This window comes from Oncorhynchus mykiss, chromosome 2, assembly GCF_057628025.1.
Source record: "Oncorhynchus mykiss isolate SJ-2025 chromosome 2, ASM5762802v1, whole genome shotgun sequence".
Taxonomy (NCBI): Eukaryota; Metazoa; Chordata; class Actinopteri; order Salmoniformes; family Salmonidae; genus Oncorhynchus; species Oncorhynchus mykiss.
The window spans coordinates 7155001-7180535 of NC_143023.1; the positions used below are offsets into that span (position 1 = coordinate 7155001).

At 47.3% G+C, this 25535-nt stretch overlaps 1 protein-coding gene across 7 annotated transcripts in view; it reads right to left on the bottom strand.

The window, feature by feature from the left end:
• The window catches only part of LOC149984794 (neurobeachin-like protein 2), a 131875-nt gene that overhangs the window by 45834 nt on the left and 60506 nt on the right, over positions 1-25535 (bottom strand). For all 7 annotated transcript variants that reach the window (XM_090186837.1, XM_090186832.1, XM_090186824.1 and 4 more), the window contains 13 exons: positions 21601-21931; positions 20982-21064; positions 20416-20508; positions 19479-19656; positions 18018-18151; positions 16571-16730; positions 13822-13924; positions 12516-12669; positions 11370-11525; positions 7497-7656; positions 4295-4383; positions 734-912; positions 1-33 (listed from right to left, as the gene is read on the bottom strand). The exon at positions 1-33 is cut by the window's left edge and continues 526 nt beyond it. In XM_090186837.1, coding sequence (XP_090042963.1) covers positions 1-33; positions 734-912; positions 4295-4383; positions 7497-7656; positions 11370-11525; positions 12516-12669; positions 13822-13924; positions 16571-16730; positions 18018-18151; positions 19479-19656; positions 20416-20508; positions 20982-21064; positions 21601-21931 — 1853 coding nt within the window. The remainder of the gene's footprint in view (positions 34-733; positions 913-4294; positions 4384-7496; positions 7657-11369; positions 11526-12515; positions 12670-13821; positions 13925-16570; positions 16731-18017; positions 18152-19478; positions 19657-20415; positions 20509-20981; positions 21065-21600; positions 21932-25535) is intronic.

The following is a 25535-nucleotide window of genomic DNA, read 5'->3' on the forward strand; positions in this document are numbered from 1 at the left end:
TGAGAGTCCTCTATGACCATGCTGTGATCTCTCCTGAGAGGGGAGCAGTTCAACATTTAGTAAGAACTGATCTATAGCAGGGAAAGAGCTGAACACATGTTAACTGATCTATAGCAGGGAAAGAGCTGAACACATGTTAACTGATCTATAGCAGGGATAGAGCTGAACACATGTTAACTGATCTATAGCAGGGATAGAGCTGAACACATGTTAACTGATCTATAGCAGGGATAGAGCTGAACACATGTTAACTGATCTATAGCAGGGGTAGAGCTGAACACATGTTAACTGATCTATAGCAGGGATAGAGCTGAACACATGTTAACTGATCTATAGCAGGGATAGAGCTGAACACATGTTAACTGATCTATAGCAGGGGTAGAGCTGAACACATGTTAACTGATCTATAGCAGGGATAGAGCTGAACACATGTTAACTGATCTATAGCAGGGATAGAGCTGAACACATGTTAACTGATCTATAGCAGGGGTAGAGCTGAACACATGTTAATGGATCTATAGCAGGGGTAGAGCTGAACACATGTTAACTGATCTATAGCAGGGGTAGAGCTGAACACATGTTAACTGATCTATAGCAGGGGTAGAGCTGAACACATGTTAACTGATCTATAGCAGGGGAAGAGCTGAATCCAGAAACTATCTTGTTTATTGTCCAGAAATATAAAATATCACATAAGTTATTCCCTCAATCGACTAATGGAACTCATCCCTACCTGAGAGGGGGGCGGGAGGAGGAGGGGTCCAGGGAGCTGTGGGTGCTGGAGCCTGCCAGGGAGGGACCGCGAGACTCATAGGACTCCTTCATATAGAGCTTAGTTAACACATCCTGCCAGCCTGGCTGACGGGCCAGCTGACGAACATAGTCCTCATTGTCATAGATCAGGTAGAAGAGCTGGGAGAAGGAGAGAGAGAGGAGCGATGGAGAGAGAGAGAGAGAGAGAGAGAGAGAGAGAGAGAGAGAGAGAGAGAGAGAGGAGCGATGGAGAGAGAGAGAGAGAGAGAGAGAGAGAGAGAGAGAGAGAGAGAGAGAGAGAGAGAAGTGATGGAGAGAGAGAGAAGTGATGGAGAGAGGGGGGAGAAGGCGAGGGAGAGAGCAGGGGGAAAGAGAGAGAGGGAGAAGGGGAGAGAAAGACAAAAACAGGGAACAATCAAGCCTTCAGCTGCCCAATAGTCTATACCTGTAGCTGCCCTATAGTCTATACCTGTAGCTGCCCTATAGTCTATACCTGTAGCTGCCCTATAGTCTATACCTGTAGCTGCCCAATAGTCTATACCTGTAGCTGCCCTATAGTCTATACCTGTAGCTGCCCTATAGTCTATACCTCTAGCTGCCCTATAGTCTATACCTGTAGCTGCCCTATAGTCTAAATCTGTAGCTGCCCAATAGTCTATACCTGTAGCTGCCCAATAGTCTATACCTGTAGCTCCCCAATAGTCTATACCTGTAGCTGCCCTATAGTCTATACCTGTAGCTGCCCTATAGTCTAAATCTGTAGCTGCCCAATAGTCTATACCTGTAGCTGCCCTATAGTCTAAATCTGTAGCTGCCCAATAGTCTATACCTGTAGCTGCCCTATAGTCTAAACCTGTAGCTGCCCTATAGTCTATACCTGTAGCTGCCCTATAGTCTAAATCTGTAGCTGCCCAATAGTCTATACCTGTAGCTGCCCAATAGTCTATACCTGTAGCTCCCCAATAGTATATACCTGTAGCTGCCCAATAGTCTATACCTGTAGCTGCCCAATAGTCTATACCTGTAGCTCCCCAATAGTCTATACATGTAGCTGCCCAATAGTCTATACCTGTAGCTGCCCAATAGTCTATACCTGTAGCTGCCCTATAGTCTATACCTCTAGCTGCCCTATAGTCTATACCTCTAGCTGCCCTATAGTCTATACCTCTAGCTGCCCTATAGTCTATACCTCTAGCTGCCCAATAGTCTATACCTGTAGCTGCCCTATAGTCTATACCTGTAGCTGCCCAATAGTCTATACCTGTAGCTGCCCTATAGTCTATACCTGTAGCTGCCCTATAGTCTATACCTGTAGCTGCCCTATAGTCTATACCTTTAGCTGCCCTATAGTCTATACCTCTAGCTGCCAAATAGTCTATACCTGTAGCTGCCCTATAGTCTATACCTGTAGCTGCCCTATAGTCTATACCTTTAGCTGCCCAATAGTCTATACCTTTATCTTCAATTGTACTATACTTAGTAATGACCTGAGAGAATGTGAAGATATACAGTGGAGGGGAAAGAGGACAGTGGAGGGGAAAGAGGACTAGAGTAGGGGAAAGAGGACTAGAGGAAGGGAAAGAAGACTAGAGGCTAGGGAAAGAGGACTAGAGGCTAGGGAAAGAGGACTAGAGGCTAGGGAAAGAGGACTAGAGGCTAGGGAAAGAGGACTAGAGGCTAGGGAAAGAAGACTAGAGGAAGGGAAAGAGGACGAGAGGAAGGGAAAGAGGACGAGAGGAAGGGAAAGAGGACTAGAGGTGGAGAAAGAGGACTAGAGGTGGAGAAAGAGGACTAGAGGTGGGGAAAGAGGACAAGACCTCAGAAAAACAATTGTAGACCTCCACAAGTCTGGTTCATCCTTGGGAGCAATTTCCAAATGCCTGAAGGTACCACGTTCATCTGTACAAACAATAGTACGCAAGTATAAACACCATGGGACCACGCAGCCGTCATACCGCTCAGGAAGGAGACGCGTTCTGTCTCCTACAGATGAACGTACTTTGGTGCAAAAAGTGCAAATCAATCCCAGAACAACAGCAAAGGACCTTGTGAAGATGCTGGAGGAAACAGGTACAAAAGTATCTATATCCAAAGTAAAACGAGTCCTATATCGACATAACCTGAAAGGCCGCTCAGCAAGGAAGAAGCCACTTCTCCAAAACCGCCATAAAAAAAGCCAGACTACGGTTTGCAACTGCACATGGGGACAAAGATCGTACTTTTTGGAGAAATGTTATAATCTATACCTGTAGCTGCCCAATAGTCTATACCTGTAGCTCCCCAATAGTCTATACCTGTAGCTGCCCAATAGTCTATACCTGTAGCTGCCCTATAGTCTAAACCTGTAGCTGCCCTATAGTCTATACCTGTAGCTGCCCAATAGTCTATACCTTTAGCTGCCCAATAGTCTATACCTTTAGCTGCCCAATAGTCTATACCTTTAGCTGCCCAATAGTCTATACCTTTAGCTGCCCAATAGTCTATACCTGTAGCTCCCCAATCGTCTATACCTGTAGCTCCCCAATAGTCTATACCTGTAGCTGCCCAATAGTCTATACCTGTAGCTGCCCTATAGTCTATACCTGTAGCTGCCCTATAGTCTATACCTGTAGCTGCCCTATAGTCTATACCTGTAGCTGCCCAATAGTCTATACCTGTAGCTCCCCAATAGTATATACCTGTAGCTGCCCAATAGTCTATACCTGTAGCTGCCCAATAGTCTATACCTGTAGCTGCCCAATAGTCTATACCTGTAGCTGCCCTATAGTCTATACATGTAGCTGCCCAATAGTCTATACCTGTAGCTGCCCTATAGTCTATACCTGTAGCTGCCCTATAGTCTATACCTCTAGCTGCCCTATAGTCTATACCTGTAGCTGCCAAATAGTCTATACCTGTAGCTGCCCTATAGTCTATACCTGTAGCTGCCCTATAGTCTATACCTTTAGCTGCCCAATAGTCTATACCTTTATCTTCAATTGTACTATACTTAGTAATGACCTGAGAGAATATGAAGATATACAGTGGAGGGGAAAGAGGACAGTGGAGGGGAAAGGGGACTAGAGTAGGGGAAAGAGGACTAGAGGAAGGGAAAGGGGACTAGAGTAGGGGAAAGAGGACTAGAGGAAGGGAAAGAGGACTAGAGGCTAGGGAAAGAGGACTAGAGGCTAGGGAAAGAAGACTAGAGGAAGGGAAAGAGGACGAGAGGTGGGGAAAGAGGACGAGAGGAAGGGAAAGAGGACTAGAGGTGGAGAAAGAGGACTAGAGGTGGAGAAAGAGGACTAGAGGTGGGGAAAGAGGACTAGAGGTGGGGAAAGAGGACTAGAGGTGGGGAAAGAGGACTAGAGGTGGGGAAAGAGGACTAGAGGGGGGGAAAGAGGACTAGAGGGGGGGGGAGAGGACTAGAGGGGGGGAAAGAGGACTAGAGGTGGGGAAAGAGGACTAGAGGTGGGGAAATAGGACTAGAGGAGGGGAAAGAGGACTAGAGGAGGGGAAACAGGACAGTGGAAGGGAAAGAAGATTAGAGTAGGTAAGGACTGACCTTGCGACAGACGTCCAGACGGACAGTGAGCTCAGCACGATGGGACAGGTGGACCACAGCCAGCAGGTCTCTGAAGTTAGGAGTGGCATCTAAACAAAACAATGACAATCAGATGTACACAGGAAAGTATATGGATATACATACTATAGGAACAACAAGGAGAGGGGTTATACACAGTAAAGTATATACCCTATAGACATACAGTTGAAGTCGGAAGTTTACATGCACTAAGTTGACTGTGCATTCAAACAGCTTGGAAAATTCCAGAAAATTATGTCATGGCTTTTGAAGCTTCTGATAGGCTAAATGACACCGCTTGAGTCAATTGGAGGTGTACCTCTGGATGTATTTCAAGGCCTATCTTCAAACTCAGTGCCTCTTTGCTTGACATCATGGGAAAATCAAAAAAAATCAGCCAAGACCTCAGAAAAACAATTGTAGACCTCCACAAGTCTGGTTCATCCTTGGGAGCAATTTCCAAATGCCTGAAGGTACCACGTTCATCTGTACAAACAATAGTACGCAAGTATAAACACCATGGGACCACGCAGCCGTCATACCGCTCAGGAAGGAGACGCGTTCTGTCTCCTAGAGATGAACGTACTTTGGTGCAAAAAGTGCAGATCGATCCCAGAACAACAGCAAAGGACCTTGTGAAGATGCTGGAGGAAACAGGTACAAAAGTATCTATATCCACAGTAAAACGAGTCCTATATCGACATAACCTGAAAGGCCGCTCAGCAAGGAAGAAGCCACTTCTCCAAAACCGCCATAAAAAAAGCCAGACTACGGTTTGCAACTGCACATGGGGACAAAGATCGTACTTTTTGGAGAAATGTCCTCTGGTCTGATGAAACAAAAATAGAACTGTTTGGCCATAATGACCATTGTTATGTTTGGAGGAAAAAGGGGGAGGCTTGCAAGCTGAAGAACACCATCCCAACCGTGAAGCACGGGGGTGCCAGCATCATGTTGTGGGGGTGCTTTGTTGCAGGAGGGACTGGTGCACTTCACAAAATAGATGGCATCATGAGGGGGTGTGATGTGGATATATTAAAGCAACATCTCAAGACAGTCAGGAAGTTAAAGCTGGGTCACAAATGGGTCTTCCAAATGGACAATGACCCCAAGCATACATCCAAAGTTGTGGCAAAATGGCTTAAAAGGACAACAAAGTCAAGGTATTGGAGTGGCCATCACCAAGCCCTGACCTCAATCCTGTAGAAAATTTGTGGGCAGAACTGAAAAAACGTGTGCGAGCAAGGAGGCCTACAAACCCGACTCAGTTACACCAGCTCTGTCAGGAGGAATGGGCCAAAATTCACCCGACTTATTATGGGAAGGTTGTGGAAGGCTACCTGAAATGTTTGACCCAAGTTAAACTATTTAAAAGGCAATGCTACCAAATACACTCAATTAGTATGTAAACTTTTGACCCACTGGGAATGTGATGAAAGAAATAAAAGCCAAAATAAATCAATCTCTCTATTATTATTCTGACATTTCACATTCTTAAAATAAAGTGGTGATCCAAACTGACCTAAAACTATAATTTTTACTAGGATTAAATGTCTGGAATTGTGAAAAACTGAGTTTAAATGTATATGGCTAAGGTTTATGTAAACTTCCGACTTCAACTGTACATACTATAGGAACAACAAAGAGAGGGGTTAAACACAGTAAAATATATCCCCTAAAGGTATACATACTATAGGAACAACAAGGAGAGGGGTTATACACAGTAAAGTATATCCCCTAAAGGTATACATACTATAGGAACAACAAGGAGAGGGGTTATACACAGTAAAGTATATCCCCTAAAGGTATACATACTATAGGAACAACAAGGAGAGGGGTTATACACAGTAAAGTATATCCCCTATAGGTATACATACTATAGGAACAACAAGGAGAGGGGTTATACACAGTAAAATATATCCCTATAGGTATACATACTATAGGAACAACAAGGAGAGGGGTTAAACACAGTAAAGTATGTCCCCTATAGGTATACATACTATAGGAACAACAAGGTTATAGTTGAGACTGTTTCATGTTGACATTTCAGCTCTAAAACCTTTCTGAAGACTAACCATCAATACAAGAACAAAATGCATTGTAAAAGGATGACTGTACAGAAAAACAGGACATTTTTATGACATTTTTATTTAACCTTTATTTAACCAGGTAGGCCAGTTGAGAACAAATTCTTCTTTACAATGACGACCTACCCCTGGCCAAACCCGGACGATGCTGAGTCAATTGTGAGCCGACTTATGGGACTCCCAATCACGGCCGGATGTGATACGGCCTGGATTCGAACCAGGGACTGAGATGCAGTGCCTTAAACTGCTGCGCCACTCGGGAGCCCCTATTAAATGGATCCTTTTAAATGGACTCTTTACTTAGCAACTACATCATGAACATCCTCCCCCCTTCCTCTCAGTATTCCTCTGTCTGTCCCTCTCAGAGGATGTGTTCCAAATGTTTATTTATTTTATTTTATTTCACCTTTATTTAACCAGTTGGGCCAGTTGAGAACAAGTTCTCATTTACAACTGCGACCTGGCCAAGATATAGCAAAGCAGTGTGACAAAAACAACAACACAGAGTTGTTGACACCCAAATGGCACCCTAGTCCATATATAGTGCACTACTTTTGACCAGAGCCCTATGAGAACCCTAGTCCCTATAGAGTGCACTACTTTTGACAGGGCACAATGGGCCCTAATAGTTTACTAGACTGTATTTTTATTTATTTATTTCACCTTTATTTAACCAGGTATGCAAGTTGAGAACAAGTTCTCATTTACAATTGTGACCTGGCCAAGATAAAGCAAAGCAGTTCGACACATACAACGACACAGAGTTACACATGGAGTAAAACAAACATACAGTCAATAATACAGTATAAACAAGTCTATATACGATGTGAGCAAATGAGGTGAGATAAGGGAGGTAAAGGCAAAAAGGCCATGGTGGCAAAGTAAATACAATATAGCAAGTAAAACACTGGAATGGTAGATTTGCAATGGGAGAATGTGCAAAGTAGAAATAAAAATAATGGGGTGCAAAGGAGCAAAATAAATAAATAAATAAAATACAGTAGGGAAAGAGGTAGTTGTTTGGGCTAAATTATAGGTGGGCTATAGGGAATGGGGCTCAATTTGGGACACTATCAGAGGCTATATTTGAGGCCTACCTGTTGCGAGGACCTGCTCGTAAAGACAGCGCACGGTGGTCATGGTTACGGGGACGTCTCCTAGAAAACAAACAAGACCCAGGTATCCAAAATCCTTCAACTTGACACGTTGCTTGGCGCGCTCAGACACTCGTTCACTCTTCAGGATCTTGTACAGAACCTGCGTCAATGACCAAGGAGGAGAGCAGGAGATGAATAACAACACTGACCTACGGCTCAGATAAACTAGGAAAGATGGGGAGATTGTGTATTGAGTGTATGACTAGGTAAAACTCTGAACATAGAATGGCTATAGTTGCAGTATCTTTGGTAAATTCCCCAACATGCACAGGTTTTCCAGAAGTCCTGGTTGGAGGAGTCCAGATTTCCTGCTTACCCCAGCAGTGGCCAAAATACTGACTGACAGAGGGTCTAATATGTGGTGGTGTGGTGGTGTGATGTTGGTGTGATGGTGGTGGTGTGGTGGTGTGATGTTGGTGTGATGGTGGTGGTGTTAGTGTGGTGGTGGTGTGGTGGTGTGGTGTGGTGGTGTGATGTGGTAGTGTGATGTGGTGGTGGTGCTGGTGTGGTGGTGGTGTGATGGTGGTGGTGATGGTGATGGTGTGGTGGTGTGATGGTGGTGGTGTGGTGATGGTGGTGGTGTGGTGATGGTGGTGGTGTGGTGGTGTGGTATGGTGATGGTGTGGTGATGGTGATGGTGTGGTGGTGGGGGTGTGATGTTGGTGTGATGGTGTGAAGTTGGTTTGATGGTGGTGGTGTGGTGGTGTGATGGTGATGGTGTGGTGATGGTGATGGTGTGGTGGTGGTGTGGTGGTGTGATATGGTGGTGTGATGGTGATGTTGGTGTGATGTTGGTGTGGTGGTGATGTTGGTGTGGTGGTGAGATGTTGGTGTGGTGGTGAGATGTTGGTGTGATGTTGGTGTGGTGGTGAGATGTTGGTGTTATGTTGGTGTGGTGGTGAGATGGTGGGGGTGTGATGTTGGTGTTATGGTGTGATGGTGTGATGGTGTGAAGTTGGTTTGATGGTGGTGTTGTGGTGGTGTGATGGTGTGGTGGTGGTGTGATGGTGATGGTGTGGTGATGGTGATGGTGTGGTGGTGGTGTGGTGGTGAGATGTTGGTGTGGTGGTGAGATGTTGGTGTTATGTTGGTGTGGTGGTGAGATGTTGGTGTTGTGGTGAGATGTTGGTGTTATGTTGGTGTTATGTTGGTGTGATGTTGGTGTGATGTTGGTGTGATGTTGGTGTGGTGGTGTGATGTTGGTGTGGTGGTGAGATGTTGGTGTGGTGGTGAGATGTTGGTGTGATGTTGGTGTGGTGGTGAGATGTTGGTGTGATGTTGGTGTGGTGGTGAGATGTTGGTGTGGTGGTGTGATGTTGTGGTATGGTGGTGTGATGGTGAGATGTTGGTGTGGTGGTGTGGTGGTGTAATGTTGGTGTGGTGGTGTGATGTTGGTGTTATGTTGGTGTGGTGGTGTGATGTTGTGGTATGTTGGTGTGGTGGAGAGATGTTGGTGTTATGTTGGTGTGGTGGTGTGATGTTGGTGTGGTGGTGTGATGTTGGTGTTATGTTGGTGTGGTGGTGAGATGTTGGTGTGGTGGTGAGATGTTGGTGTGATGGTGGTGGTGTGATGGTGGTGTGGTGGTGAGATGTTGGTGTGGTGGTGAGATGTTGGTGTGGTGGTGAGATGTTGGTGAGATGGTGGTGTGGTGGTGTTATGTTGGTGTGATGTTGGTGTGGTGGTGAGATGTTGGTGTGATGTTGGTGTGGTGGTGAGATGTTGGTGTTATGTTGGTGTGGTGGTGAGATGTTGGTGTGGTGGTGAGATGTTGGTGTTATGTTGGTGTGGTGGTGAGATGTTGGTGTTGTGGTGAGATGTTGGTGTTGTGTTGGTGTGGTGGTGAGATGTTGGTGTGATGTTGGTGTGGTGGTGAGATGTTGGTGTGGTGGTGAGATGTTGGTGTTATGTTGGTGTGGTGGTGTGATGTTGTGGTATGGTGGTGTGGTGGTGTAATGTTGGTGTGGTGGTGTGATGTTGGTGTTATGGTGGTGTGGTGGTGTAATGTTGGTGTGGTGGTGTGATGTTGGTGTTATGTTGGTGTGGTGGTGTGGTGGTGTGATGTTGGTGTTATGTTGGTGTGGTGGTGAGATGTTGGTGTGGTGGTGAGATGTTGGTGTGGTGGTGAGATGTTGGTGTGGTGGTGAGATGTTGGTGGTGTGGTGGTGGTGTGGTGGTGAGATGTTGGTGGTGTGGTGGTGTGATGGTGGTGGTGTATGGTGGTGTGATGGTGTGGTATGGTGTGGTGGTGGTGGTGTTAGTGTGGTGGTGTTTGTGTTAGTGTGGTGGTGTTAGTGTGGTGGTGGCGTGGTGGTGGTGATGTTAGTGTGGTGGTGGTGATGTTAGTGTGGTGGTGTTAGTGTGGTGTGGTGTGGTGGTGTTTGTGTTAGTGTGGTGGTGGTGGTGGTAGTGTGGTGGTGGTGTTAGTGTGGTGGTGGTGGTGTTTGTGTGGTGGTGTTAGTGTGGTGGTGTTTGTGTTAGTGTGGTGGTGTTAGTGTGGTGGTGTTAGTGTGGTGGTGTTAGTGTGGTGGTGTTAGTGTGGTGGTGTTAGTGTGGTGGTGTTAGTGTGGTGGTGTTAGTGTGGTGGTGTTAGTGTGGTGGTTTTTGTGTTAGTGTGGTGGTGGTGTTAGTGTGGTGGTGGTGGTGTTAGTGTGGTGGTGTTTGTGTTAGTGTGGTGGTGGTGTTAGTGTGGTGGTGGTGGTGTTAGTGTGGTGGTGTTTGTGTTAGTGTGGTGGTGGTGTTAGTGTGGTGGTGGTGGTGTTAGTGTGGTGGTGTTTGTGTGGTGGTGTTTGTGTTAGTGTGGTGGTGTTTGTGTGGTGGTGTTTGTGTGGTGGTGTTTGTGTTAGTGTGGTGGTGTTTGTGTTAGTGTGGTGGTGTTTGTGTTAGTGTGGTGGTGTTTGTGTTAGTGTGGTGGTGTTTGTGTTAGTGTGGTGGTGTTTGTGTTAGTGTGGTGGTGTTTGTGTTAGTGTGGTGGTGTTTGTGTTAGTGTGGTGGTGTTTGTGTTAGTGTGGTGGTGTTTGTGTTAGTGTGGTGGTGTTTGTGTTAGTGTGGTGGTGTTAGTGTGGTGGTGTTTGTGTTAGTGTGGTGGTGTTAGTGTGGTGGTGTTTGTGTTAGTGTGGTGGTGTTAGTGTGGTGGTGTTTGTGTTAGTGTGGTGGTGTTAGTGTGGTGGTGTTTGTGTTAGTGTGGTGGTGTTAGTGTGGTGGTGTTTGTGTTAGTGTGGTGGTGTTAGTGTGGTGGTGTTTGTGTTAGTGTGGTGGTGTTTGTGTTAGTGTGGTGGTGGTGTTAGTGTGGTGGTGGTGTTAGTGTGGTGGTGTTTGTGTTAGTGTGGTGGTGTTTGTGTTAGTGTGGTGGTGGTCTTAGTGTGGTGGTGGTGGTGTTAGTGTGGTGGTGTTTGTGTTAGTGTGGTGGTGTTTGTGTGGTGGTGTTAGTGTGGTGGTGGTGGTGTTAGTGTGGTGGTGTTTGTGTTAGTGTGGTGGTGGTGTTAGTGTGGTGGTGGTGGTGTTAGTGTGGTGGTGGTGGTGTTAGTGTGGTGGTGGTGGTGTTAGTGTGGTGGTGGTGTTAGTGTGGTGGTGTTTGTGTGGTGGTGTTTGTGTGGTGGTGTTAGTGTGGTGGTGGTGGTGTTAGTGTGGTGGTGGTGTTAGTGTGGTGGTGGTGGTGTTAGTGTGGTGGGGTTTGTGTTAGTGTGGTGGTGTTAGTGTGGTGGTGTTTGTGTTAGTGTGGTGGTGTTAGTGTGGTGGTGGCGTGGTGGTGGTGGTGTGGTGTGGTGGTGTGATGTGGTAGTGTAATGGTGGTGAGATGCAGCAGACTGACTTACCCTGAAGACTCTCTCCCTGACCTCATCTCCAAAGCTGGGTTTGAGCAGCAGACAGTAGAGCTGTTCTACTCCCCACTCCAACAGTACAGCCTGGACCTGCTCTCTGGGAGGGCTGCTCCTCAACAGACTGTAAACCACATCTAACGCACTCACCACCTGATGGAGAGAGAGAGAGAGAGAGAGAGATAGAGAGAGGGGGAGGGAGGGGTGGAGAGAGAGAGAAGAGGGAGGGGAGAGGGAGGGGTGGAGAGAGAGAAGGGAGGGGGAGAGGGAGGGGTTGAGAGAGAGAGAGGGGGGGTGGAAAGAGAGAGGGTGGGGTAGGGTGGAGAGAGTGAGAGGAGGGAGGGGGAGAGTAAGTGATTGGGATGAATATAGGGAGTGGAGAGAGAAATAGGGGAAAGGGGAGAGGGTGGAGAGGGGTAGGGTGGAGAGGGGTGGGGAGAGAGAGTGAAAGGGGGGAGAAAAGAGGACGGTGAGAGTAAGTGATGGGAGTAGAAATAGAGGAGAGTTAGGAGGTTGAGAAGAGTGGACGTAGAGGTGGGAGGTTGAGAAGAGGGGACGTAGAGGTGGGAGGTTGAGAAGAGGGGACGTAGAGGTGGGAGGTTGAGAAGAGGGGACGTAGAGGTGGGAGGTTGAGAAGAGGGGACGTAGAGGTGGGAGGTTGAGAAGAGGGGACGTAGAGGTGGGAGGTTGAGAAGAGGGGACGTAGAGGTGGGAGGTTGAGAAGAGGGGACGTAGAGGTGGGAGGTTGAGAAGAGGGGACGTAGAGGTGGGAGGTTGAGAAGAGGGGATGTAGAGGTGGGAGGTTGAGAAGAGGGGATGTAGAGGTGGGAGGTTGAGAAGAGGGGACGTAGAGGTGGGAGGTTGAGAAGAGGGGACGTAGAGGTGGGAGGTTGAGAAGAGGGGACGTGGAGGTGGGAGGTTGAGAAGAGGGGACGTAGAGGTGGGAGGTTGAGAAGAGGGGACGTGGAGGTGGGAGGTTGAGAAGAGGGGAGATGGCAGGGGATAGAAAGCAAAGAGGGAGGGAGGGAAAGAGAGGGAGGAGACATGTGAATGGAATTATAGGGTTGAAGAAAGGACATGGTTAGATCCAAAACCACTCTGAATAAAGACAAGGAATAAGCATGTCTCCGTTAGTGTGTCTACCTGCTGCTCTTCTCCTATAGCCAGTGTGTAGGCCAAGATGCTGTGGAGCTCTTCAGCATTAGGACACTTGAGGAGGAAGTCTCTCAGCAGAGAGAATAGAGAGATCTGAACAGTCTGCTTTTCATCAGACAGAGGACTGCCATCTTTCTCCACACTGAGAGCACACAGAGATGAACTAATCAGATTATGGACATATGGAGGCATACAAACAACAGTGACAACAACATGTACATACATCTGTCATACATTTTTACCATCTACATGGAGGCTATCATTTTTAAGAAGCATAGATAACTCATAATTCATCATTTGTGCCATCAAGATTATGATTACCACAGTAAAGGGTTGAGGTACCTGTAGTGTAATGGGTTGTTGAGGTACCTGTAGTGTAAAGGGTTGAGGTACCTGGAGTGTAAATGTTGAGGTACCTGTAGTGTAAAGGGTTGAGGTACCTGGAGTGTAATGGGTTGTTGAGGTACCTGTAGTGTAATGGGTTGTTGAGGTACCTGGAGTGTAATTGGTTGTTGAGGTACCTGTAGTGTAATGGGTTGTTGAGGTACCTGTAGTGTAATGGGTTGTTGAGGTACCTGGAGTGTAATGGGTTGTTGAGGTACCTGTAGTGTAATGGGTTGTTGAGGTACCTGGAGTGTAATTGGTTGTTGAGGTACCTGGAGTGTAAATGTTGAGGTACCTGGAGTGTAAAGGGATGTTGAGGTACCTGTAGTGTAATGGGTTGTTGAGGTACCTGGAGTGTAATTGGTTGTTGAGGTACCTGTAGTGTAATGGGTTGTTGAGGTACCTGTAGTGTTATGGGTTGTTGAGGTACCTGTAGTGTAATGGGTTGTTGAGGTACCTGGAGTGTAATTGGTTGTTGAGGTACCTGGAGTGTAAATGTTGAGGTACCTGTAGTGTAAAGGGATGTTGAGGTACCTGTAGTGTAATGGGTTGTTGAGGTACCTGTAGTGTAATGGGTTGTTGAGGTACCTGGAGTGTAATTGGTTGTTGAGGTACCTGGAGTGTAAATGTTGAGGTACCTGGAGTGTAAAGGGATGTTGAGGTACCTGTAGTGTAATGGGTTGTTGAGGTACCTGTAGTGTAAAGGGATGTTGAGGTACCTGTAGTGTAATGGGTTGTTGAGGTACCTGTAGTGTAATGGGTTGTTGAGGTACCTGTGTAGTGTAATGGGTTGTTGAGGTACCTGGAGTGTAATGGGTTGTTGAGGTACCTGTAGTGTAATGGGTTGTTGAGGTACCTGTAGTGTAAAGGGATGTTGAGGTACCTGTAGTGTAATGGGTTGTTGAGGTACCTGTAGTGTGTCCGTATGGTATCCAGGATGTACTGCACTCCATACTTCTTCCTCATGCGCTGCTTCCCATCCTTGATCACAGACGACAGGTACTGGACATGGCCTTCACAGACAACACATAAATATGAGGTACTGGACATGGCCTTCACAGACAACACATCAATATGAGGTACTGGACATGGCCTTCACAGACAACACATCAATATGAGGTACTGGACATGGCCTTTACAGACAACACATCAATATGAGGTACTGGACATGGCCTTCACAGACAAAACATCAATATGAGGTACTGGACATGGCCTTCACAGACAAAACATCAATATGAAGGTACTGGACATGGTCTTCACAGACAACACATCAATATGAGGTACTGGACATGGCCTTCACAGACGACACATCAATATGGAGGTACTGGACATGGCCTTCACAGACAACACATCAATATGAAGGTACTGGACATGGTCTTCACAGACAACACATCAATATGGAGGTACTGGACATGGCCTTCACAGACAACACATCAATATGAAGGTACTGGACATGGTCTTCACAGACAACACATCGCACACATTGGGTGTGTCCCGAATGGCACCCTATTCCCTATTTAAGGCACTACCAAAAGTAGTGGTGCACTATATAGGGAATAGGGTGTTATTTAGGACACAAGTCCTTCACTACTATGTTATTGACAATGCAGTCTGAAAATGTACCACTGGAAAACAGCATTAATTTATATGATGTCACGAGTACAGACTTACATCCTGGAGGGCATTGACTCATACAGTATTAGTGGGTTATAGTTCTGATAATATATTCCCTCTGTACCAAAGGGTTATGTCTCAGTCTGTCTCCAGAAGTCCCTGGGCTACATGCATATGAAAGGGGCAGAGTTAGCTTTGACAGAGCTTCTACATGCATATGAAAGGGGCAGAGTTAGCTTTGACAGAGCTTCTACATGCATATGAAAGGGGCAGAGTTAGCTTTGACAGAGCTTCTACATGCATATGAAAGGGGCAGAGTTAGCTTTGACAGAGCTTCTACATGCATATGAAAGGGTCAGAGTTAGCTTTGACAGAGCTTCTACATGCATATGAAAGGGGCAGAGTTAGCTTTGACAGAGCTTCTACACGCATATGAAAGGGACAGAGTTAGCTTTGACAGAGCTTCTACATGCATATGAAAGGGGCAGAGTTAGCTTTGACAGAGCTTCTACATGCATATGAAAGGGGCAGAGTTAGCTTTGACAGAGCTTCTACACGCATATGAAAGGGGCAGAGTTAGCTTTGACAGAGCTTCTACATGCATATGAAAGGGGCAGAGTTAGCTTTGACAGAGCTTCTACATGCATATGAAAGGGGCAGAGTTAGCTTTGACAGAGCCGACCAGAGTCTGTTGATACTGGGATAGTCTTGCACACTGTAGGGACGACACGCTAGACATAACCCTCCCAGATCGGTTTGTGCTTTAACCAACAACTGCTCTGATGTTCAAAGGCCTAGAGAACTGGCAACCAGGCTACAGTGGCTGACTGCTCTTACCCAGACACACAGCGAAATGGCTGCTGCTCCAGATGTGGAAGTCTACTGGCTACCAGGCTATAATGCCTGACTGCTCTTACCCAAACACACAGCGAAGTGGCTGCTGCTCCAGATGTGGAAGTCTACTGGCTACCAGGCTATAATGCCTGACTGCTCTTACCCAGACACACAGCGAAGTGGCTGCTGCTCCAGATGCGGAAGTCTACTGGCTACCAGGCTATAATGCCTGACTGCTCTTACCCAGACACACAGCGAAGTGGCTGCTGCTCCAGATGCGGAAGTCTACTGGCTACCAGGCTATAATGCCTGACTGCTCTTACCCAGACACACAGCGAAGTGGCTGTTGCTCCAGATGTGGAAGTCTACTGGCTACCAGGCTATAATGCCTGACTGCTCTTACCCAGACACACAGCGAAGTGGCTGCTGCTCCAGATGCGGAAGTCTACTGGCTACCAGGCTATAATGCCTGACTGCTCTTACCCAGACACACAGCGAAGTGGCTGCTGCTCCAGATGTGGAAGTCTACTGGCTACCAGGCTATAATGCCTGACTGCTCTCTCTTACCCAGACACACAGCGAAGTGGCTGCTGCTCCAGATGCGGAAGTCTACTGGCTACCAGGCTATAATGCCTGACTGCTCTCTCTTACCCAGACACACAGCGAAGTGGCTGCTGCTCCAGATGCGGAAGTCTACTGGCTACCAGGCTATTATGCCTGACTGCTCTTACCCAAACACACAGCGAAGTGGCTGCTGCTCCAGATGTGGAAGTCTACTGGCTACCAGGCTATAATGCCTGACTGCTCTTACCCAGACACACAGCGAAGTGGCTGCTGCTCCAGATGTGGAAGTCTACTGGCTACCAGGCTATAATGCCTGACTGCTCTCTCTTACCCAGACACACAGCGAAGTGGCTGTTGCTCCAGATGCGGAAGTCTACTGGCTACCAGGCTATAATGCCTGACTGCTCTTACCCAGACACACAGCGAAGTGGCTGCTGCTCCAGATGCGGAAGTCTACTGGCTACCAGGCTATAATGCCTGACTGCTCTTACCCAGACACACAGCGAAGTGGCTGTTGCTCCAGATGCGGAAGTCTACTGGCTACCAGGCTATAATGCCTGCTCTTACCCAGACACACAGCGAAGTGGCTGCTGCTCCAGATGCGGAAGTCTACTGGCTACCAGGCTATTATGCCTGACTGCTCTTACCCAAACACACAGCGAAGTGGCTGCTGCTCCAGATGCGGAAGTCAAATAGCAGGTGTTGGTAGAGCTGCAGGAGCAACGGACTGTTCTCCTCACTGGATACCTGCTCCAACAGGAACTGACACGCCATCAGAACAGACATATCCATCATACTACCTGGGACCTAGGAGAAAGAGATGGGAGAGGGAGATGGGGGAGGGTAGAGAGACGGGAGACGGGGGAGAGAGAGACGGGGGAGGGAGAGAGAGAGATGGGGGAGGGAGAGAGAGATGGGGGAGTAGAAGATTAAAAAGGGAGACAAGCTGTACAAGTGTTTGATCTGTTTATCTGTCCTACTGTAGGGACAATCAGAGGAACCAAGGTGTGTCTGTACTGTTTATCTGTCCTACTGTAGGAACAATCAGAGGAACCAAGGTGTGTCTGTACTGTTTATCTGTCCTACTGTAGGGACAATCAGAGGAACCAAGGTGTGTCTGTACTGACGATGATGGCTCTGGTCTGTTCATTAGCTACTACAGTACCGTAGGATGATGCTCTGGTCTGGTCATTAGCTACTACAGTACTTTAGGATGATGATGCTCTGGTCTGGTCATTAGCTACTACAGTACTGTAGGATGATGATGGCTCTGGTCTGGACATTAGCTACTACAGTACTGTAGGATGATGGCTCTGGTCTGGTCATTAGCTACTACAGTACTGTAGGATGATGATGCTCTGGTCTGGTCATTAGCTACTACAGTACCGTAGGATGATGGCTCTGGTCTGGTCATTAGCTACTACAGTACTGTAGGATGATGGCTCTGGTCTGGTCATTAGCTACTATGGATACACATCTACACACAATAACATGACCCAGGTTTTAGCTGCTACTTAAATCTAAGTCATTCCCATTGTTTACTGACAGTACTTAGTGAGCATGGCTCTTATAATGGGCCAGTACCCTAGTGAACATGGCTCCTATAATGGGCCAGTACCCTAGTGAACATGGTTCCTATAATGGGCCAGTACCCTAGTGAGCATGGCTCCTATAATGGGCCAGTACCCTAGGGAACATGGCTCCTATAATGGGCCAGTACCCTAGTGAACATGGCTCCTATAATGGGCCAGTACCCTAGTGAACATGGCTCCTATAATGGGCCAGTACCCTAGTGAGCATGGCTCCTATAACGGGCCAGTACCCTAGTGAACATGGCTCCTATAATGGGCCAGTACCCTAGTGAACATGGCTCCTATAATGGGCCAGTACCCTAGTGAACATGGCTCCTATAATGGGCCAGTACCCTAGTGAACATGGCTCCTATAATGGGCCAGTACCCTAGTGAACATGGCTCTTATAATGGGCCAGTACCCTAGTGAACATGGCTCCTATAATGGGCCAGTACCCTAGTGAACATGGCTCCTATAATGGGCCAGTACCCTAATGAACATGGCTCCTATAATGGGCCAGTACCTTAGTGAGCATGGCTCCTATAATGCTGGGTCCGTGGCAGTTCAGTAGGCTCTCCTGGTTGACAGGATGATGACGAATCAGATTCTTCACCATCAGCAGGAAGGCTGCTACACTGTTCCTCTCCAGCCGACCATCTGACACACACACACACACACACACACACACACACATTAATTGATGTAAAATTAGCCTATTGAGTACGATAGCGCTTCATCAGTGTTCACAGAGCACCATTTCCAAAATCAAAATATTCCCAGTAACGTAGCTCTTTAACACCCACTGACCTTGCAAAGTATGTCAATTAAGCAATAAAGGCCCGAGGGGGTGTGATATAAGGCCAATATACCACGACTAAGGGCTGTTCTTAGACACAATGCAACACGGCCCTTAGCAGTGGTATATTGGCCATATACCACAAACCCCCTGAGGTGCCTTATTGCTGTTATAAACTGGTTACCAACATAGTTAGAGCAGTAAAAATAAATGTTCTGTCATACCCATGGTGCACGGTCTGATATACCACGGCTGTCAGCCAATCAGCATTCGGGGATAGAACCGGTTCGAGACCTGAATGTCGATTGGCTGAAAGCCGTGGCATTATAAAACATGTATTTTTACTGTTCTAATTAGCCGTGGTATATTGACCATATAACACATCCCCTCTGGCTTATTGAATGTACAATGACTAAGGGCTGTTCTTAGGCACAACCCAAAGCGGAGTACAGCCTGGATACAGCCCTTAGCCGTGTTATATTGACCATATAACACATCCCCTCTGGCTTATTGAATGTACAATGACTAAGGGCTGTTCTTAGGCACAACCCAAAGCGGAGTACAGCCTGGATACAGCCCTTAGCCGTGTTATATTGACCATATAACACATCCCCTCTGGCTTATTGAATGTACAATGACTAAGGGCTGTTCTTAGGCACAACCCAAAGCGGAGTACAGCCTGGATACAGCCCTTAGCCGTGTTATATTGACCATATAACACATCCCCTCTGGCTTATTGAATGTACAATGACTAATGGCTGTTCTTAGGCACAACCCAAAGCGGAGTACAGTCTGGACACAGCCCTTAGCCGTGTTATATTGACCATATAACACATCCCCTCTGGCTTATTGAATGTACAATGACTAAGGGCTGTTCTTAGGCACAACCCAAAGCGGAGTACAGTCTGGACACAGCCCTTAGCCGTGGTATATTGGCCATATATCACAAATCCCAGAGGTGCCTTACTGCTATTATAAACTGGTTACCAATGTAATTAGAGCAGTAAACAAGTATACCTGTGGGTATATTGTGTGATATTCACATGGCTGAAATGCTGTTTCAGCCAATTAGCATTCAGGGCTGACAATACAGTTGATAATACAGTATAATATATCTGTCTCTCTATTATCTCCAACACACACATACAGCAGTACACACACACACTGGACCCTGTACAGGCTACTGACCGGAGGACTTGCCCAGTGGCAGCAGCATGTCGACAGGCCCCCGGGAGGAGCTACAGGTTAGTTCTGGTCCAAGCAGGTCTGACGTCTCCTGACCTCCTCCCTCCGCCTGCTCTGGCTCACACACCTGTTCCAGGAGGGGCAGTAGAACCCCCATGCCCCCCACTGTGTTCAACACATCCTACAGGGATACGCACACAGAAACATACATACATGCACACAGTCAGACACAGAGACATACACACAGACACAGAGACATACACAGTCAGACACAGAGACATACACACAGTCAGACACAGAGACATACACACAGACACAGAGACATACACAGTCAGACACAGAGACATACACACAGACACAGAGACATACACAGTCAGACACAGAGACATGCACACAGTCAGACACAGAGACATACACACAGACACAGAGACATACACACAGTCAGACACAGAGACATACACACAGACACAGAGACATACAGTCAGACACAGAGACATACACACAGTCAGACACAGAGACATACACAGTCAGACACAGAGACATTCACACAGACACAGAGACATACACACAGACACAGAGACATACACACAGTCAGACACAGAGACATACACAGTCAGACACAGAGACATACACACAGACACAGAGACATACAGTCAGACACAGAGACATACACAGTCAGACACAGTCAGACACAGAGACATACACACAGACACAGAGACATACAGTCAGACACAGAGACATACACACAGACACAGAGACATACAGTCAGACACAGAGACATACACACAGTCAGACACAGAGACATACACACAGTCACAGTCTTGTCACTCGAGGAACCCTCACCCAAACACAGTGATGTTGCCAGGTCCAACTAGTTTACTGAGCTCTTGGTTAACAAATACAGTAGCAACTGTTGGAGGGAGAATGAATAGCAACACACCTTGATGTCCCAGTTCACCACCCTGTGGCCTGTCAGTCTGCCATTATACTGGTGGTTAGGAGACAGGTCCACACAGATCTGACTCTTGAAGGCCTGAGACAAATACAAGTGTTTTAATCACAGCGTTACTACCCGTTGTTTACTACAGCGTTACTACCCGTTGTTACTACAGCGTTACTACCCGTTGTTACTACAGCGTTACTACCCATTGTTACTACAGCGTTACTACCCGTTGTTACTACAGCGTTACTACCCGTTGTTGCTACAGCGTTACTACCCGTTGTTGCTACAGCATTACTACACATTGTTACTACAGCATTACTACCCGTTGTTACTACAGCGTTACTACCCGTTGTTGCTACAGCGTTACTACCCGTTGTTACTACAGCGTTACTACCCGTTGTTACTACAGCGTTACTACCTGTTGTTACTACAGCGTTACCACCCGTTGTTACTACAGCGTTACTACCTGTTGTTACTACAGCGTTACTACTTGTTTTTAGTACATTGTAACTATGTAACATTGTAACTGTGATCTGGGAGGAGCCTGTGAGTGAGCCACCCACCTGAGGAGTGTAGTAGAGAAGCAGTTTACTGTTGAGGTCCGACAGCTCTCCATCTGCCTTGAACAGGGACACATGGTTGGGGCCTGGGAGGGAGGGAGGGTTACAAGGTTACTATATATAGTGTGTTGGGTGTGTGTAGAAACCTGCAGAATGTGTGTACTGGCTAGTGTGTACTGTGTGTGGTACTGTGTGTACTGGTACTAGCTAGTGTGTGTACAGTGTGTACTGTATATAATGTTTGGTCCCCCTGTAAATAAAACGACTAACTAGTAGGGTAGACAGATGTAGAAGAGGGTAGAAGACAACAACTGGAGTCTGGCCAGTAGGCCTTAAACCATGTGGAACTGATCACCAAGTCACAGCCTCGTGCGGATGGGAAGAGGGGTGCTTATATGATTGATGCTGTATAATGATGTGATATTCTATGTGAGTCCTAATCCTACCAGCAGTGTCTAGGGCCTTGGTGTGTGTGTGTACCAGCAGTATATAGGGCCTTGGTGTGTGTGTGTACCAGCAGTGTATAGGGCCTTGGTGTGTGTGTGTGTGTACCAGCAGTGTATAGGGACTTGGTGTGTGTGTGTGTACCAGCAGTGTATAGGGCCTTGGTGTGTGTGTGTACCAGCAGTGTATAGGGCCTTGGTGTGCGCTGGCTGCAGGGCCTCATGACAGATGAAGGCGGTCCCCAGGAGCCCGTCCAGTGAGGTGGGCGTGCCCCACTCCGTGTCCTGCAGCCCGGCGGGGATGGTGTGGACGGGAGCGTCACGCAGGGACCCAGGCCCCCAGCGGCCTGCCGCAAAGGAGGCTGGGAAGGACTGGGAGCGGGTGATGGGGGGAGCGTGGGCAGGGAAGCCCATCTCTGCTGGGTGGAGGGAGGGAGGAGGCAGGGTGGGGGAGGTGGTGGTGGTGGTGGTACGGTGGCCTGCTGAGCCAATACAACAGGAGGTGAAAGGCTACAGGGGGAGGGAGAGGGAGTAGGAAGGGAGGAGGGAGGGAGTAGGGAGTGAATAAGAAAGGAGGGTGTAGGGAGGGAGGGAGGGACGATAAAGTTAGACAAGATAGTAGTGTTTCTGTTAGCTATCCACCCAGTCAGACCCAGTAGGATGTACCAACAAGAGACGTACCAACAAGACACGCACCAACAAGAGACGTACCAACAAGAGACGTACCAACGAGAGACGCACCAACAAGAGACGTACCAACGAGAGACGCACCAACGAGAGACGTACCAACGAGAGACGTACCAACGAGAGACGTACCAACGAGAGACGCAACAACAAGAGACGTACCAACAAGAGACGCACCAACAAGAGACGCACCAACAAGAGACGCACCAACAAGAGACGCACCAACAAGAGACGCACCAACAAGAGACGTACCAACAAGAGACGTACCAACAAGAGACGCACCAACAAGAGACGCACCAACAAGAGACGTACCAACAAGAGACGCACCAACAAGAGACGCACCAACAAGATACATACCAACAAGAGACGCACCAACAAGAGACGCACCAACAAGAGACGTACCAACAAGAGACGTACCAACAAGATACACACCAACAAGAGACGTACCAACAAGAGACACACCAACAAGAGACGTACCAACAAGAGACGCACCAACAAGAGACGTACCAACAAGAGATGCACCAACAAGAGACGCACCAACGAGAGACGCAACAACGAGAGACGCAACAACGAGAGACGCAACAACGAGAAACGCAACAACGAGAGACGCAACAACGAGAGACGTACCAACGAGAGACGTACCAACGAGAGACGTACCAACGAGAGACGTACCAACGAGAGACGTACCAACAAGAGACGTACCAACAAGAGACGCACCAACAAGATACGCAACAACAAGATACGCAACAACAAGAGACGTACCAACAAGAGACGCAACAACAAGATACGTACCAACAAGAGACGTACCAACAAGATACATACCAACAAGAGACGTACCAACAAGAGACGTACCAACGAGAGACGTACCAACAAGACACGTACCAACAAGAGACGTACCAACAAGAGACGTACCAACAAGAGACGCAACAAGATACATACCAACGAGAGACGTACCAACAAGAGACGTACCAACAAGAGACGTACCAACAAGAGACGTACCAGCAAGAGATGCAACAACAAGAGACGCAACAACAAGAGACGTACCAACAAGAGACGTACCAACAAGAGACGTACCAACAAGAGACGCACCAACAAGAGACGCACCAACAAGAGACGCACCAACAAGATACTGGGGTGCTCCTTTGCACCCCAGTATCTCTACCTGCACATTCATCTTCTGCCGATCTACCATTCCAGTGTTTAATTGCTATATTGTAATTACTTCGCCACCATGGCCTATTTATTTCCTTAACTCCCTTACCTCATTTACACTCACTGTATATAGACTTTTTGTTTTCTTTTGTTCTACTGTATTATTGACTGTATGTTTTGTTTATTCCATGTGTAACTCTGTGTTGTTGTATGTGTCGAATTGCTACGCTTTATCTTAGCCAGGTTGCAGTTACAAATGAGAACTTGTTCTCAACTTGCCTACCTGGTTAAATAAAGGTGAAATAAAATTTAAAAAAAAAATACAAGTAGACCTATGCTAGTAAATTGTTACCTACCTATAGATCAGTAGACCTATGCTAGTAAATTGTTACCTACCTATAGATCAGTAGACCTATGCTAGTAAATTGTTACCTACCTATAGATCAGTAGACCTATGCTAGTAAATTGTTACCTACCTATAGATCAGTAGACCTATGCTAGTAAATTGTTACCTACCTATAGATCAGTAGACCTATGCTAGTAAATTGTTACATACACCTAAAGATCAGTAGACCTATGCTAGTAAATTGTTACCTACCTAAAGATCAGTAGACCTGTGCTAGTAAATTGTTGCTCCATTGCTGGTGAGCTTGCAGAGTAAACAGTTCATATTCTTGATTACCACGTTTGTTTTGGAGCTGCATATATTTATATAGGCAATTCTCTCTCCATACAATTTGAGGTTTGTGCTGCACCCGATCCTATAGCAAATCAGCAATCTATTCGCTAGCTCACCCAACCTGTGTTGATTGACAGTTTGCTGGTCCAATCAGTGTTCAGAGTGTGCATTTCTCTAGCCAATCTTTTTTAAGGATGATGCCACTCTGTGCCACAAAATGAGTGACAAAACATTACAAAAACTGGCCAGATTATTTCAAGTCATCCGTCTCAAGTCAAAGTCGAGTCCCGAGTCTTGAGGCTTCAAGTCCAAGTCAAGTTATTTTATATCAAGTCGAGTCTCAAGCATCAAATATGTGACTTGAGTCCAAGTTTTGTGACTCGAATCCATGGCTAATGGCTAATGGACCCAGGATGCCTAATGGACCCAGGATGCCTAATGGACCCAGGATGGTTAATGGACCCAGGATGGCTAATGGACCCAGGATGGCTAATGGACCCAGGATGGCTAATGCAGCCGTAATGGATCCAGGATGGTTAATGCAGCCGTAATGGATCCAGGATGGTTAATGGACCCAGGATGGCTAATGGAGCTGTAATGGACCCAGGATGGTTAATGGACCCAGGATGGCTAATGCAGCTGTAATGGACCCAGGATGGCTAATGGAGCTGTAATGGACCCAGGATGGTTAATGGACCCAGGATGGCTAATGGACCCAGGATGGCTAATGCAGCCGTAATGGATCCAGGATGGTTAATGCAGCCGTAATGGATCCAGGATGGTTAATGGACCCAGGATGGCTAATGGAGCTGTAATGGACCCAGGATGGCTAATGGACCCAGGATGGCTAATGGACCCAGGATGGCTAATGGACCCAGGATGGCTAATGCAGCCGTAATGGACCCAGGATGGCTAATGGACCCAGGATGGCTAATGGACCCAGGATGGCTAATGGACCCAGGATGGCTAATGCAGCCGTAATGGACCCAGGATGGCTAATGGACCCAGGATGGCTAATGTAGCCGTAATGGACCCAGGATGGCTAATGCAGCCGTAATGGACCCAGGATGGTTAATGGACCCAGGATGGCTAATGCAGCCATAATGGACCCAGGATGGTTAATGCAGCCGTAATGGACCCAGGATGGCTAATGCAGCTGTAATGGACCCAGGATGGTTAATGGACCCAGGATGGCTAATGCAGCTGTAATGGACCCAGGATGGCTAATGCAGCCGTAATGGATCCAGGATGGTTAATGCAGCCGTAATGGACCCAGGATGGCTAATGGACCCAGGATGGCTAATGGACCCAGGATGGCTAATGGACCCAGGATGGCTAATGCAGCCGTAATGGACCCAGGATGGCTAATGGACCCAGGATGGCTAATGTAGCCGTAATGGACCCAGGATGGCTAATGCAGCCGTAATGGACCCAGGATGGCTAATGCAGCCGTAATGGACCCAGGATGGTTAATGCAGCCGTAATGGACCCAGGATGGCTAATGCAGCTGTAATGGACCCAGGATGGTTAATGGACCCAGGATGGCTAATGCAGCTGTAATGGACCCAGGATGGCTAATGCAGCCGTAATGGACCCAGG